Here is a 13,990-nt window from a genome sequence, read left to right on the forward strand (position 1 = left end):
TGTACATTGTTTTAAAAATAACCCCTTAGAGAAAACTTAAGTTTCTGGCTTGCTTTTGATTTTGCGTTCAAGTTTTGTGAGCAAATTATAAAGTCCCCCAGTAAATACATTTACGATTTTTTATTACAGATATCTCTCTTGGTCCTCCACGTAGCAACAGCTCATTTACACTTGGAAAAAGTTGCAGAAAAGGTACAATCGGGAATAAAGCACATTGCAGAAAAGGCCGTGTCGAAGCTTCACAAATTAACAGCTGATTTTGACTTACACAAGCATGCGCATAAAGTACAACCATATGCTAAACATTATGTAAAAGAGCATTACACAAGAAAAACTCCGTTTGTCGTTGACCCGTATCAAATTGAACGATTGAAACACTATTTTGAACCTCACAAGCCTATACCTTATCATATCCCTCATTATGGACCTTAGAAATTAAATGTCAAAAATATTTCTATTAATTGTAATTTGTAATCGAAATAGGAGTTTTCAATTGAATTTTAAAATATACCATTATATTGATCCAATTTTCTGTAGGATAAAAAGTTTTAAAATGTTCATTTATAATTATGTACAAACAATTGTTGTTAATATGCCCAAGTAAATGTAAAAATAAATTAATAATACCGATTTTGTGTTTTTTTTTCATTTTTTATGTATAAATTGTGTATCTAGTTATATTTTCGTAACAAAGTAAGTGATTCATTATAACACATCTAAATTATGACCAATATACAAAGTCAAAACACGCAAGGCAGAGACGAATGAAGAATAAAATTCCTGTCAATTAACGACAGAATAGGAAAGAAATAAAAAGTGCTTATAGATAAAATAGGAATAACATAATTATATTTCAAATAATTATACAAATATTAACGTTAATGTATGTTCAAGTCACTCAATAATTTATCAAAAACGTCATCTGTACATTTTGTAAAGTCCATTGACCCATTTTGAAATTCGCCAAAATCATCCTTTGTGTCAGCCAGGCCCAGTTCCGTCAATAGTGTTAAACTGTCACTGTCAATTCTTTCATTGTCAATTTTTGCCTCTGTCAGGTTAGGTATTAGCTGTTCAGATAAATCGGCGTCAATGTCACTGTTTTGTCGCCTGTTTGACGCTTTTTTAATTTCTTCGTCGGACAAATCATGATACTCTTTTAATTCCCTCGCAAATTCGATTTCTTCGTCGTCTTCTTGACTATCCTGCAAATAATAGATAATACATTAAAAATAATATTGGTATAAAACCAACCAAATAGCTTATGCTGAACATGATAATCGATAATTATTAAATGGATCCAATAATTACTATGGTTTAATTTTTGAAAACATTAATTACTGCTGTTGAATTTTTTTTTACCTGAATAAATTGCGACGTAGATTTGTATTGGAATGCATTTTGCGATAAATCTACCTCTACTGGGAACAGACTGGCGTTTTCTTTTAAATGTTCAACTGTTTCACTGAAAATAAATTGAAATTATGTAAATCCAATATATTGTTAACGTCTCTTAGTCCTAAATCGCGTTTCGGATTACACATCGCAAGTATTGGAATTACAACGTCTAATAAATCGATGAACGTCCGCTGCACAAACAAAAAGGACTCATAGTCCCGTTACGCTCACTGTATTCTTGCGCCGAAACTATCTCTCTTCCACTCGATTAGTTTATGCGTCCGAGGATTCATTCCTTTGTATCCATAAACATAATGATTATTCAATTTTATTCATAAAATTATGCAATCATTTTATCAATGTTTTGTTTTGACGCTGTAACGTCTATTGTTCGTGAACCGTCTATCCAGACAACCATTTCTTTTACACGATATCATTATATTTTGTAATGTAATTTGTTTAATAGTAAGAAAATTACTAGGTGAACATTTGAAAAATATTTATTCTCCTATAATATAACGTATAGCTTCTTGTTATAAAGCTTTTTACGTACTTGTGATAAACAGCCAATCCCTGTATGAACCGTTTAAGCTGATAGGCGACGTCTTGAGTTTTCTTGTTCTCTAATAATTCTAATTTGACAAGTACATCTGAACGGAGACGTGCAAATCGCGTTCTAGCATCTTGACGACAACGGAGTATTAATCTGCAAATTGTCAATCAGTTTATAGTTAAATTAGATGAAATAAAGCAAATACTAAATATTAGGAGAAAGACGATTGCATTCAGAACCCTGAACCTGAATAATAATTATGATCTTATTACATAATATATAATATCCTCTTTTTTATGTAGTCTTAGTGTTATCCCTATTCAAATAAAGTATACAAAATCTTAGTGATATCCCCAATCAAACAAAAGTCGTATAATTCCGTCGTATGTGAATGTATGAGTATGTGTAAGTGTGTAAACATTAAAAATTGCGTAAAAAAATAATTACTAGGAAATTTGTGGCGAGGACCCTGTTTCTTGGATGAATTTGGAGAAGGCCTCACTCCATCGGAGATCTCGTTATAGTGTTAAACGTAATGGACTTAATATAATCTAATGTAGTACTTGAAAAAAGGCTATTAATATTTTATTAAACCTAAAAATATGCCATGGTGGGTACCAGGGATTGTATCAACTAACCTTAGAGTTTAAACTACACAATTAAAAAAAAAATACAAACCTATACTCATAATTTCCAGTCTCAACTCTATAAAGTGTTTCCTGCAAGGCATTATACCCATATTCATCATCATCCATTTCTTTAACCTTCAAACAGTACGAGAGGTACTCAAACTTTGTGTCTGCGTACTTCCGAATTGTTAATTTTGTGTCCGGTATCGCTTTGTGTAGATAAGTTCCCATATCTGCTAATATCTAAAATGCAACATTCTTTTAAATAAATTGTCTCTGCACAAAGACAATTTAAAGTTACAATCTAGCCTAACTTAAATCTAACTAAAAACTAATTTACTAAAAAGGATTTTAAAATAAGTTTCAAATATCACTGGTTCAGTTCCTATTAAGGCGAGTATTAATGAGACGGGGAATTCTCAAGGATTGGACTATTTGTAATTTATTTAATTGGACTGTTTGTAATTACGGTATAGGTTTTTTTGTGACACATACACATGTTATTACTTTTTGTATTAATAATTAGTTTTATATTGTTTGTTAAGTTATTATTAAATAAAAAATGTTTTCTCATATGATTACCGGTTTGTATGGAATGTTAAAGGAATTATATGAGAGAGGTAAGATTGAGTTTTGTTTATAGTTAGTAAACTTGAAAACTACTTATTTTCAACAATCAATTAAAGCTACTACATTTTTTTTTTTTTTTTTTAATATTTATTTATTTTCTCACAAAAACAAAAACATATAAAAACATATACAATAATTGTCATTCTTATTTGGATCACTGCTATTGCTTAAGTGAGACTGATGCCTGTTAAAGGTTGTGCACCTGTGTTACAGGTCATCAGGCCTCCACCACTTCGGATCGACAAAATGATTATATGTAAAGAATAGACAATTATATTAATTATAAGGAAACCACATGGTGTATGCGTGTGTGTTTGTGTATGTGTGTGTTTGTGTATGTGTGTCTGTGTATGTGTGTGTTCTGAATAATTGACGTAAAAATATTGCACAATCATACTCCAAATAATTATTAACTAAAATTTACATAAAATTTGTGTCAAACTTTATGCTCAACTATTTAGTTATGATAAGCATTTTCTCGGTAACCTCATAGTTTAAGTCCAATAGCCACAGTGTAACCGTCTTCTTGCACTCATTTTTTGTTAGGGGATATATGGAGAGAGAAGTGTTGACCTTGTTATATAAGTAATCACCCAAAAAACAGAAGAATTTTTGAGCAAAGCTTGTGCGAAAGGGTTTTGTATGGCACAGTGCATTTTTTCTACGCTTATTATCATTGAGGTGTGGGTCATATTTGAGAAGTGAGTGTTTGCGTAGTATTGTGGCAAGAATGAAGATTTGACTCAGTGAGAACCTTCCAATGTTTGTAAGTCTCTGCCGTGGGATACATGAACGGAAGGAAAGCGCTTACCTTGAGAATAGCTCTTTGAGCTCTTTCTACCTTCAGAAGTTGTGTTTTTGCGGAGCCACCCCATGAAGATATACAATAGCCCAGAATGGATTGACATAGTGATAAGTAGACGGTTTTTATTAATGTGTGATTAGCAATGTGCCTCAAAATTTTGAATATATAAATCACATTAACGAGTAATATAAACTGAATTTCTAGTTTTTGTAAAACTTAGTTGGATGGACTATATATTAGTCGTAAATATATATTAATTTCGTAAATTTTATAAATAAATAACAATCAAAAGGAGCGGAAAAAAAAATATATATAAAAGGCATCCGGAAGTTAGCCTCAGTTTGCTTGGTACGGGCTGCGTACCGTGTTGAACGTGTCGAAGAAACCGAGGGATTGAAACATTATTAGTCATTTTCCATTTTCTGTGGAATTAACGTGGGTTAAACAACCCAAATAGTTATGAATAACACTACTTATATCATTCAATACTACCTACCGGTTTTAAGGTTTTCAACATTTTGATCCCATCCCGTTCCAATAATCTGTGATACTGGCCAAACTTTGTAAATGCTTCGGAGGCTCTCGCTTGGGGCTCTCTCACACCGATAGTAGCGAAAACATCACCAAGAGATTTAAAGGTTTGAAGTAAGTCGAAGTATGATTTTAACATTCTGAAATACACGAGTTAAACATTTTAAAGGAACATTGAGAGGTAGGTCCAAAATATTTAAATTAATCCCGGGCTCAAAACCGAGTAAGGCCTCGAAAGGAATCAGGAAGTTTGTGTAAGTTCCTAACACTCCAACTCAACTCGCTGTCACAGAGTTATGGAATATAGTCATTTGGTTAAAGTAGAGGCTGTTTCAGCGAAAGAATAAAGAAAGAAAGAGAAGAAATTAGTCACTATATTACCTAATACCTAATTCTTATATCTTTGATCAATCGTTTTACAATTTACCTTTTAGCCAATTCCACCAATTTCTTATACGTATTCTCTGTTTCTCTCATCTCATTTAGTCTTGCAACTAACGTATCATTGCATAGAATAGCCCTTGACAGTCCTAAAGCGTCTGCAGTACCAGACGACATGTTCTCCACTAAGCGATGTTTCATTTTCTTCATTATAATATCTAAGGTTTTGCCCTGTTTAGGGTCCGCATGCAGTTTATTGTAGTTTACCGTAACTGTGTCCTGAAAATGACAAAAGGACATTGACGATTTCTTAATGCACAAGAATCTTTTGTGTTCTTACTTATAAAATTTGGCTGATACTATGAGTGACTTCCAATTATTATTTACTTATTTGTTGAAGTATCAACATTGTTCAAGTTTTAACATAGTTATTATTTTTAGTAATATAAATTACATCAAAACATTACTAGAAAAAAAAACAAAGTCTCGCAACGCCTTTCTTCTAGCGTAACGGTACGTAACGTTGTGAGATGTATAGTTCTTTAGTATAGTTAATTACTAAAAGATGCCATGTGGAACATGGTATAATGGAAACATTACCTTATAAAAATTTGGCAAACAAAAAACATGGCAATTAAAGTGTGTGTGGCGGAGAATTTATTGCTAGTTCTTCTCGTCAATTCTATGCATTAATTATGTATTTATTTATTGACGTTCATAAATTAATAAATGAATTTAAATTTGAGTCTACGGAAAAGCAAAACTTTGGGACGTTTTAATATTTTTTTCTTCTTCTTTTTTTACATACCTTAGCTGCTTGTATCATTTTAGCTACTTCAACCTTAGTCTTTCCTTTCACACTTTGACCATTAACACCAACAATTTCATCACCACTCTGCAAAGTTCCATCTTTGGCTGTTGGTGTGTTATCAAATATCTGAAATAATAGTTATTGAAGTCAGTGAAAATAGCTCTTGAATTAGAACTTTCGTGTCTTTTAGAGTATGATCAAGTAACGGTACTTGATCATACTCTTTTTACATTATATGTAAAAAGGAAGATACTGGAGAGTTAGAGTACTTTCTTTTTTCCTAATAATCCGTTTATTGTGTATAGTAAAGTACTTTCTTTTTTATTTATATTGTATAGCCTTTCATTGTTTATTGTTTTATTTTTTACTTCTACAAAAAATACCTGATATTATACACAAAAGTAACTAGTTTGGTCTTACATTTCTATATCTGTTTCTTAATTTTTTTTCTTATTAGGCAAGTAGGATAGTCTTTTCTGCTTGACAAGCCGTCGATTTTTAGATCAAAGTTGTTTTGCTTTTGCGTGTTGTTTTCTTAATCATGTTGTCCTTCACCGTAAGAGCAAGTTATAAATACACAGAGAAAGAAAAGTCGGTGACTCGTACGACCTCCGAGTTGAAAGTCGGCCGCTCAAGCCAGACTAACACTACTCTAGATATTAAACACCTATATGTTAATTTAATTACCTGTACGATATAAAGACATGGGCATAAAGGCGCTCCGCCACCTATACTGATACCAATAAGATTCTTCTCATCTTTTTTTAAAACAACGCTGCCCGATGTCACTGTCATACCCCTGAAATAACAAGTAATTATGAGTTTAAAGTTTAATAAGCATTTAATTTATAGTTTTGGAGGGTAACTTGACATCTGAGACATCTTGCTGCGAAAAGTATGCTAGGATTGATTTCAATCCAATTTTAGATACCCATTATGATCTAATAATTATTAAAAGCATTTTATTTTATTTGTATCGTAATTACATATTTAATTGCCTGGCTGTACAATGTGGCTGTACCATTGGCTTATGAATTGCACATTTTTACCTAAAAAAAACTATATATACTATTTGGGCTAAAGCCCTTTAATACAGTGATTATGTATTTGATTAATCATAAATATATAATTCTGATATATGACTTGTTCTATATCTAAGTGGCGGTGGGCAGACCATGACGCACATGGCCAAGATCTTATGCATCCGCTGGCTCCTTGAATGTGGCCAGAAGAAAAGACCGCGTAGCCTGGAATCAGGTGAACTGACGATAGCGTAAAGGAGGTTACGAAAAGGAAGGAGTAGGAAGGAAAATTGAGGAGACACGTCCACTATGGACCAATTCAAGAGGCTGATGATGATGATCTTGTCAGTTATACAACTTAGTACATGGAAACATATAAAATACAAAGATATACAAGTTTCTTTGTTTAAAACTAGAAAATCATCACTCTTGTTGCTAAATTGAAAACTATTGTGTCTGGTACAGAACTAGATTCAAGTCACTACGATGAGAGTACTACTACACTATGATTCGAGTCACTATGATTATATACGTCTCTACGCCCAGAGACGATCTTTGGAATCATTACTATTGGAAGTTACGTATACGTTACGTTATATTAAGTTAGTAAGGGCACTGTTTTATAGACTCTAAATAAAACACATTTTGTTTCTAATTTTTATTATTTTAGCAATACAGGGTAAGCGGAATATACATGGGAATGTTTATTTATTTAACAAAGTTAACTATATCAAACATAAGGCTATATCTTAAGGGTCTGTTTCACAATGTATGGATTAAGTACCAAATAGCTATGCAACACATTAATTATTCAGAAAATAAAAGTTCCGCATAAGAAACTTCGGGTTTCATGACGAATAGCGTTATCTGACAGTCGTGAAACGCAACAAAAGTGTTTATCCTACCAATAAGTAATAAATAGCTTATTTGGAACTTATCCGGACATTGTGAAACAGACCCTTAGAATACAAGCTTTCTAAACAATCTATTCTAAAATATATGACAATTATGGTAAACATAAATGTTAACATACTTACAATAAAAATTACTAGCAAAACAGCGGATTAGGTAACATTTAGAAGAAAAAATATCATTTAAAAAATAATGTGGAATATACTATAGCCAGAGCAATTATCGATTGATTACAGCTGGCACAGAGTATACAATACAAATCATTGTATGTATTAATGATTTTAGCTTTATAAATGATCCTTAAATGTGATTAATAAGTGTTTAATCAATCGTTAAATCCACACAGTGCAGGGAACACACAGGGCTAACGAAAACTCACATAAGATTTTGATGCTGTATTAAATATCGGCTGCTTCTTAAATCGTTGTAAATGCAATCAGCATTCTCTGTATCTTCTGTTCTGTGAATTTAGAATATTTAATTTATTGACGCAATATTGTATCAATACATTTCAATCAATAAAGCAAACTATTGTAAAATACTTCCGACATCAAATCGCACAAAAATAATACAATATTGATCTGTTTATTTATACACAAAGGCGTGATCTTATAAGAATATTTGAATATTATGTTTAATAATTAATCTCGTATTCGGAATTCTGGTACATCCAATAGCGATAGCTATTGCGATCCCAAGTTCAATGTTGAAAGAAAATTAATACCACAATCCCAAGATCGTGACATCTATTTAGAAGAACTACATGGTCATTACAAAATAATCAGAATTGGTTGGGAAGTTGGTAATCAGAATTGTGCCACCAGAGCTGATAAGTCACACAATGGCAGGACAGGAGTGTGTATAAAAAAACATGTGTATGTACGAACACGCGTTAGAAGTTATACTTCTTTAGTGATACAATATAAAAATCTTATCATTTTTATTTTATTATGATAGCTAAAGTATGATAAAAATATTCTTATAGAAACATATTTCCAATTAGGTTCCTTCAAGAAAAGAGCATCTCAATTCTTAAAAAACAGGCAACGCACGAGCCCTCTAGCATTGAGAGTGTCCATGGGCGGCGGTATCACAAAAAAAGTACAATAACAGCATCAAAAAAAGGGTGTCGGTTGTTTGTCGTTACGCATCGTAAAAATAAACTCACATCATTTTCCCAAAACGCGCCAAAAGTATAAATTCAAAAAGTTTGAATGGCTGGGAGGAGGGCCTTCTGATCGTTTGAAGTCGGTTAAGTATTTTAATTAGCCATTGCATTAGAAAGTACGTTTCGTTAGGTTAATATGTACTTACATTTCTAGACGGATCGAGGTATCACCAATGGGTATATTTTCAATCAACACTGGGGCACTAAATAAGAATTATGTTAGAAATGACGTCCGTTAAAGAATTCATAATAAAATAATAAATAATACCTTTCATTAACAGGTAGTAATAAATTGGAGGTGGTTGGTAATTCCGGTTGGAGTTGGCTAGATTATTATCAAAATAAAATACACGTTAATTGATTTTTTTGAAATGAATAAAAATGTGATAATCTAAGTAAAAAAAAATAAAAAATACCTTTCATTCACAGGAAGCAACAGATGGGAGTTTTTTGGTATATCCAGTTTAAGTTTGCTAAATAAATTTAGAAACTAAAGATATATCTTAAGCTAGATAAATTTAGAGGAAAAACAGAAAATAAATGAAAAAAATTACATTTTATCCTCAAACAGTGTGTGCCCGATGGTCAACATGTGGTTATAATTTGGGTCATAAAAAGGTAGAATTTGCACTCTTTGGGACATGTTCACAAAACAAACAGCAAACTCAAATACGAGATAATGTTCTGTAAGGGAAGTCAGCGATAAACAAATAGATAAAACATTTAAAATAGACAATTTACATACATTTTGTCCTCTTCGAAAAAGTAGTCATCGTCGTACTCTTGCATCATTTTTACACTTTATAATATTTATAAGAGAAATACAAACCAGCGTTGTCAAATTTATCGATTTTTCTTATTTACGTGGGAGGCGGGATAGTGTTTACGCATGCGCGTTGTTAGACCAGCGGCAACCAATAGGAAAATAAGTGAGAACATTTTGAAATGTGTTGCTCTGTCACTTTGTTTATGGTTCACACTCTACTATAGATACAAAAAAATATTTTATTTACATGAGAAACTGAATATGTATAAATTATGAAAGAATCTAATGAATTATGTTACTGAAAAGTAATTCTAATGTACCTAATAACTAACCTTGAAATTTAATAATTAAAATATATTATTAAAAGGAGTCCCTTTACGCAAGCTTCCGAAGATACCTACTGGATATACAACTACATAATATGTCATATGTCATGTCATATAGTCCAGATCGATGTTGAAAAATTCAAACGATTTATTGGTATCTCTAGATTCGAGAATAAGAGAATGTAAGTGCGTGCTCCTATTTCACCATGCTAACTGCTAAAAGAAGACAAATCACCGTGTTTTATTTTATTTGTTACCTATTAAGATATCACGTGGAACATGGTATAATGATTGCAGCTCCTTACAAGCATTTTGTGATACAAAAAATCTTGACGATTAAAAAGAGTTGCGGAGAGTTTATTGCCAGTTCTTCTTGTCCGTTCTACACCCTTGATTTGCGAATTGGCAGTAAATGTAAAATTAGGAGTATTAAAAATGTATTTCTTAATTGAGGTTCATAAGTGTACATTGTGTACCTAAATGAATAAACGATTTTGAATTTGAATTTGTTATAATATTTCATATATTTTTTAACTCGAAAGTTAAAAGAGTCCTTGAGAAGAACCTGCTATTGCACAACTGCAATAATGTTGCGTTGTGATACTGCGTGATTTGAATTATAATATAATATAATTCAAATCATCGACATACTTCTATAAGTCATCATAGTTTAGAACCAATTCGACTTAGGGTCCTTCAAGAAAAGAGCGAACCAATTCTTAAAAGGCCGGCAACGCACTCGCGAGCCCTCTGGCATTGAGAGTGTCCGTAGGCGGCGGTATCACTTAACATCAGGTGTGCCTCCTGCCCGTTTGCCCCATGTTCTATAAAAAAAAAACCATTAAAAGCAATTACCAACGAAAGAGTCATGCATAGTGAATGTTTTCTACATTACCAAAACTAAAAATACAATTCTACCGAAAATTTTCAACATATTTAAAGCTCATTTTAATATAATGTAATTACCAAATGATCTCTAACCTCCAACACAAAGCATTGTTATTAACAAATTATAATTACCCCGAAGTTCAAATTAAGTAATACACCAATTCGCGGGCCATAAGTTTTTTGACGGTCGCTTGTTTCGCAAGTATAAAGTAATTCATACTAAATTATAGGCGGGTTAAGAAACTTGGGTTGCCTGTAAAAGTTGCAACAAATACCAGTTGGACACGGTGCGGTATTGACATGGAAAAATGAGGGCTATTGTGAGTGAGTTTTTTTTTGTGTTTTGTGTATGTGAAATCGGTAATATAAAATATAAATCTATGTTAAAACATAAATCTTTCTGACAAAATGTTTTAATAAGTTATTTCTAAAAAAGTAGTGTGGATTTAGTTGAAACAAACAATTCATTACACGTAGTTTGTATGTGGCTGTCAGACATCTAGTTAACATCTAATAAAATAACATTATATTGCCATTAAATTGTAATTTTACGGTATTGCAAAGTGTTAAATTATCTTGACCGTTTAGTATGCCACTATAATCCACGTCTTATAGTATATTTTCTTTTGCTGTTCTTTCAATATATTTAGCACAATTACCTAATTTAATTGTACCTGTATTAGAAATACTTAAGAGTTAATCCAATAGTTTTCGATTCGTATATCGTCATATTTTAATTTTTTTGTTTTTAATTAGATACATTACATTTATAATACGTTTTATTAAAATTAATTATTATTAATGTAATATACATTTTAAGGCAGTGGTTTAGTTGATAAAACGCAAAATGTTTAAATAGGCGTCCTGCGTCATAATAATGATGGTACAAAAATAATCTCCTGTGACAGACCAACATGATTCATCTCAATATTAATTTGTTTCTAGTTGCCGATCTGTCTTCTGCTCCTGAATTACCGACAGGTTTCTTCTGCTCCTGCCGGACCGATCGGTACATTCCTCCAAACGAACGCCATTGGATTTCCCGTCATCCACGATGCTCAGACGTGGATATTTGATCCAGACGTTGCTAAACGCAGACATAAACAATTTATTGAATTGAATGGCGATAAAGGTGAAAAGTTAATAGAGCGGTTTGGTCTGGGAATTGATGGTTATGAAGATGAGAGGTTGAGGCAACAAAGGATTCGTGATGAGGGTCATTTGGGAGGTTTAAACGCTTTGCAACCTTAAGTAGCTATGTGTTTGAATTAATTAATTTACGTATGCAACTATTTAAACCTGTTTTAATAATATTATTAGGAATTAATTAAATTATTGTTTAAATATCCACTCATTATGTAAACTGCCAAAGTAGTTTATAGCAAATACCATTGATTCCGTATATAAACATTTATGAAGAGCAGAGGCCTTTCGTAAAGTACATAAACTATGAATCAGTGTAATTTCCTCAATCACGCCAAAATCTAGCAAGTCATATAAATAAATTTATAAATGTTTAAGGTGTTAATTTTGTGTTTTATTTCGATCGAAAATTTTCTTAGCACGTAGTCATTGCGACATTTAAAATATTCACTTATCGCAATAATTTGTAAATGATTCGTGTTTTTTCCCCGCACCTTGAACTCAAGGTCCTGATAATTAATGAATAGAATCTGCATCATGACTATACCCCACATACACACCTGAAGGTAATACACACAGCACAGTCAAATTCGGTCTTACTTAGTTAAATATATTGATTAATTCAATTGATTTTTTTCTTATATAAAAATTCGAACCTTTATGTAAATATTTTGTTAAACTTAAAGTTCCATCTTTAGCTATATTTTTAGTGTATTTGTTTGTTATTGAATATACAATTTGTTAGCTTTTATTACGAAAGAAATAAATAATAAAAAAACGAGTGTGTACGAGCGCGTTTGAAGTTATAGTTATTTGGCGTAACAAGATAAAAATCGTTTTTATCTTTTGCCTTATTCTACGTTTGTAGAAAACACGACAATAAACAATAGAATTAAGAAATAAAATAACTCTTTATTTAATACTTTGACTATTATATTATTGAAAGTTGTATTATCTAGTTAAATTAAATTATTAAAATATCACAAAAATTATTTCTACATAATTAAGACATTTTGTTATTTAAAAATTTTAACTAAGTTCAGGTTGTCGGTTTTTTCGCGATGTCGCACGCATCGTAAAAATTTACGTATTAAACATCGTTTTAATTTAATTTTCCCTAACGCGTCAAAAGTATAGCTTCAAAAACTAGATATAATTATTCAATACTAAAATTCTGTTAGTGTGCAATGATGCTCGTATTCTTGCAATGAAACTTGAATATTTATAACGTGGAATCAAGTTACATAATACTTAATTCACGTTTAGTGAATGTTTGAACACGCAATCTTAATACTATAGTATTTGGTTATATTAGCTGCTACTTCGATTCCTTTCGAACTGGTGTCTCAAATCAGGCATGAAGTAAATAATAATTAATAATTGACTGTATCCAGTTTATGTTTTCACCACACTGTTGTAATCTTCTTTCCTTGCTTTCGGATTTGTACAATAAAAAATCAAATTCATGTAACGATATTTTTTTTATTTATCACAAAATTACTTACATTTAAAGCACACATCGGTTAGAATTATTAAATATTAGCACATATCTAATCAAGTATTAAGCTATTCATAATTATTTAATATTATAAAACATACATATATGCATAATATATATGTTTGCTAGTAACCTTGATTCAAAGAAATTCTGGCTAGGCTGGCCAAAGTAAACCACGCTCCACCGGTTAGTTGGAATTCCGGATCAAATAAATAATTACTCTGCATATACTTACTTATATGGTATGGTATATTCTTATGTCGTGAACATAGTAGTTTTCGGCTTTGATTAGAAAAATGGTTCTGGGGAGTTGTAAAACAAAAGACGAAACTGTGGTTTTATTATAACTCTTTTTAGTATTAGGGGTTATCCTGAGTTTATTATTTATCCTTTTAATTCAAAAGTTTATGAATCAGAGCCGAGCTTAGCGCTCAACCCGATATAGTATGCTCTAATAGTAAATTTATATATAAATCGATACAACTAAGCTGAGACATCCATATTTGTGCTGCAGACGCGGGGAATTTGT

General features: G+C 31.6%; 1 protein-coding gene across 4 annotated transcripts; it reads right to left on the reverse strand.

Annotated features, from left to right (window-relative positions):
* Positions 1–827: 827 nt before the first annotated feature.
* On the reverse strand, positions 828–9,750 carry LOC111000022 (PRKCA-binding protein). Of its 4 annotated transcripts, XM_022269331.2 has the most exons (13): positions 9,586–9,744; positions 9,257–9,313; positions 9,109–9,165; positions 8,987–9,043; positions 8,052–8,132; positions 6,426–6,537; positions 5,736–5,864; positions 4,974–5,206; positions 4,512–4,686; positions 2,630–2,823; positions 1,952–2,104; positions 1,363–1,465; positions 828–1,205 (listed from the first exon to the last, which is right to left on the reverse strand). In XM_022269331.2, the coding sequence occupies exons 1-13, from the start codon at positions 9,630–9,632 to the stop codon at positions 879–881; spliced, it is 1,725 nt and encodes a 574-aa protein (XP_022125023.2). In that variant the 5' UTR covers positions 9,633–9,744; the 3' UTR covers positions 828–878. The 4 variants fall into 4 exon arrangements, with proteins under 4 accessions (XP_022125023.2, XP_022125024.2, XP_022125025.2 ...); XM_022269332.2 differs by lacking the exons at positions 8,052–8,132; positions 8,987–9,043; positions 9,109–9,165; positions 9,257–9,313 and adding an exon at positions 9,395–9,524 and having other exon boundaries at positions 9,670–9,750; XM_022269333.2 differs by lacking the exons at positions 8,052–8,132; positions 8,987–9,043; positions 9,109–9,165; positions 9,257–9,313 and adding an exon at positions 9,395–9,524 and having other exon boundaries at positions 9,586–9,659.
* Between the last annotated feature and the right edge of the window lie 4,240 nt (positions 9,751–13,990).

This window comes from Pieris rapae, chromosome 18 (assembly GCF_905147795.1).
Source record: "Pieris rapae chromosome 18, ilPieRapa1.1, whole genome shotgun sequence".
NCBI classification, from domain to species: domain Eukaryota; kingdom Metazoa; phylum Arthropoda; class Insecta; order Lepidoptera; family Pieridae; genus Pieris; species Pieris rapae.

Coding starts and splice junctions, on each gene's coding strand:
- LOC111000022 (XM_022269331.2), bottom strand. CDS start 9,632: ATGATGCAAGAGTACGACGATGACTACTTTTTCGAAGAGGACAAAAT. Junction 9,314..9,585: donor TTTTTCGAAGAGGACAAAAT/GTATGTAAATTG, acceptor AAATTTATTTAG/CAAACTTAAACTGGATATAC. Junction 1,206..1,362: donor CTACGTCGCAATTTATTCAG/GTAAAAAAAAAT, acceptor TATTATTTGCAG/GATAGTCAAGAAGACGACGA.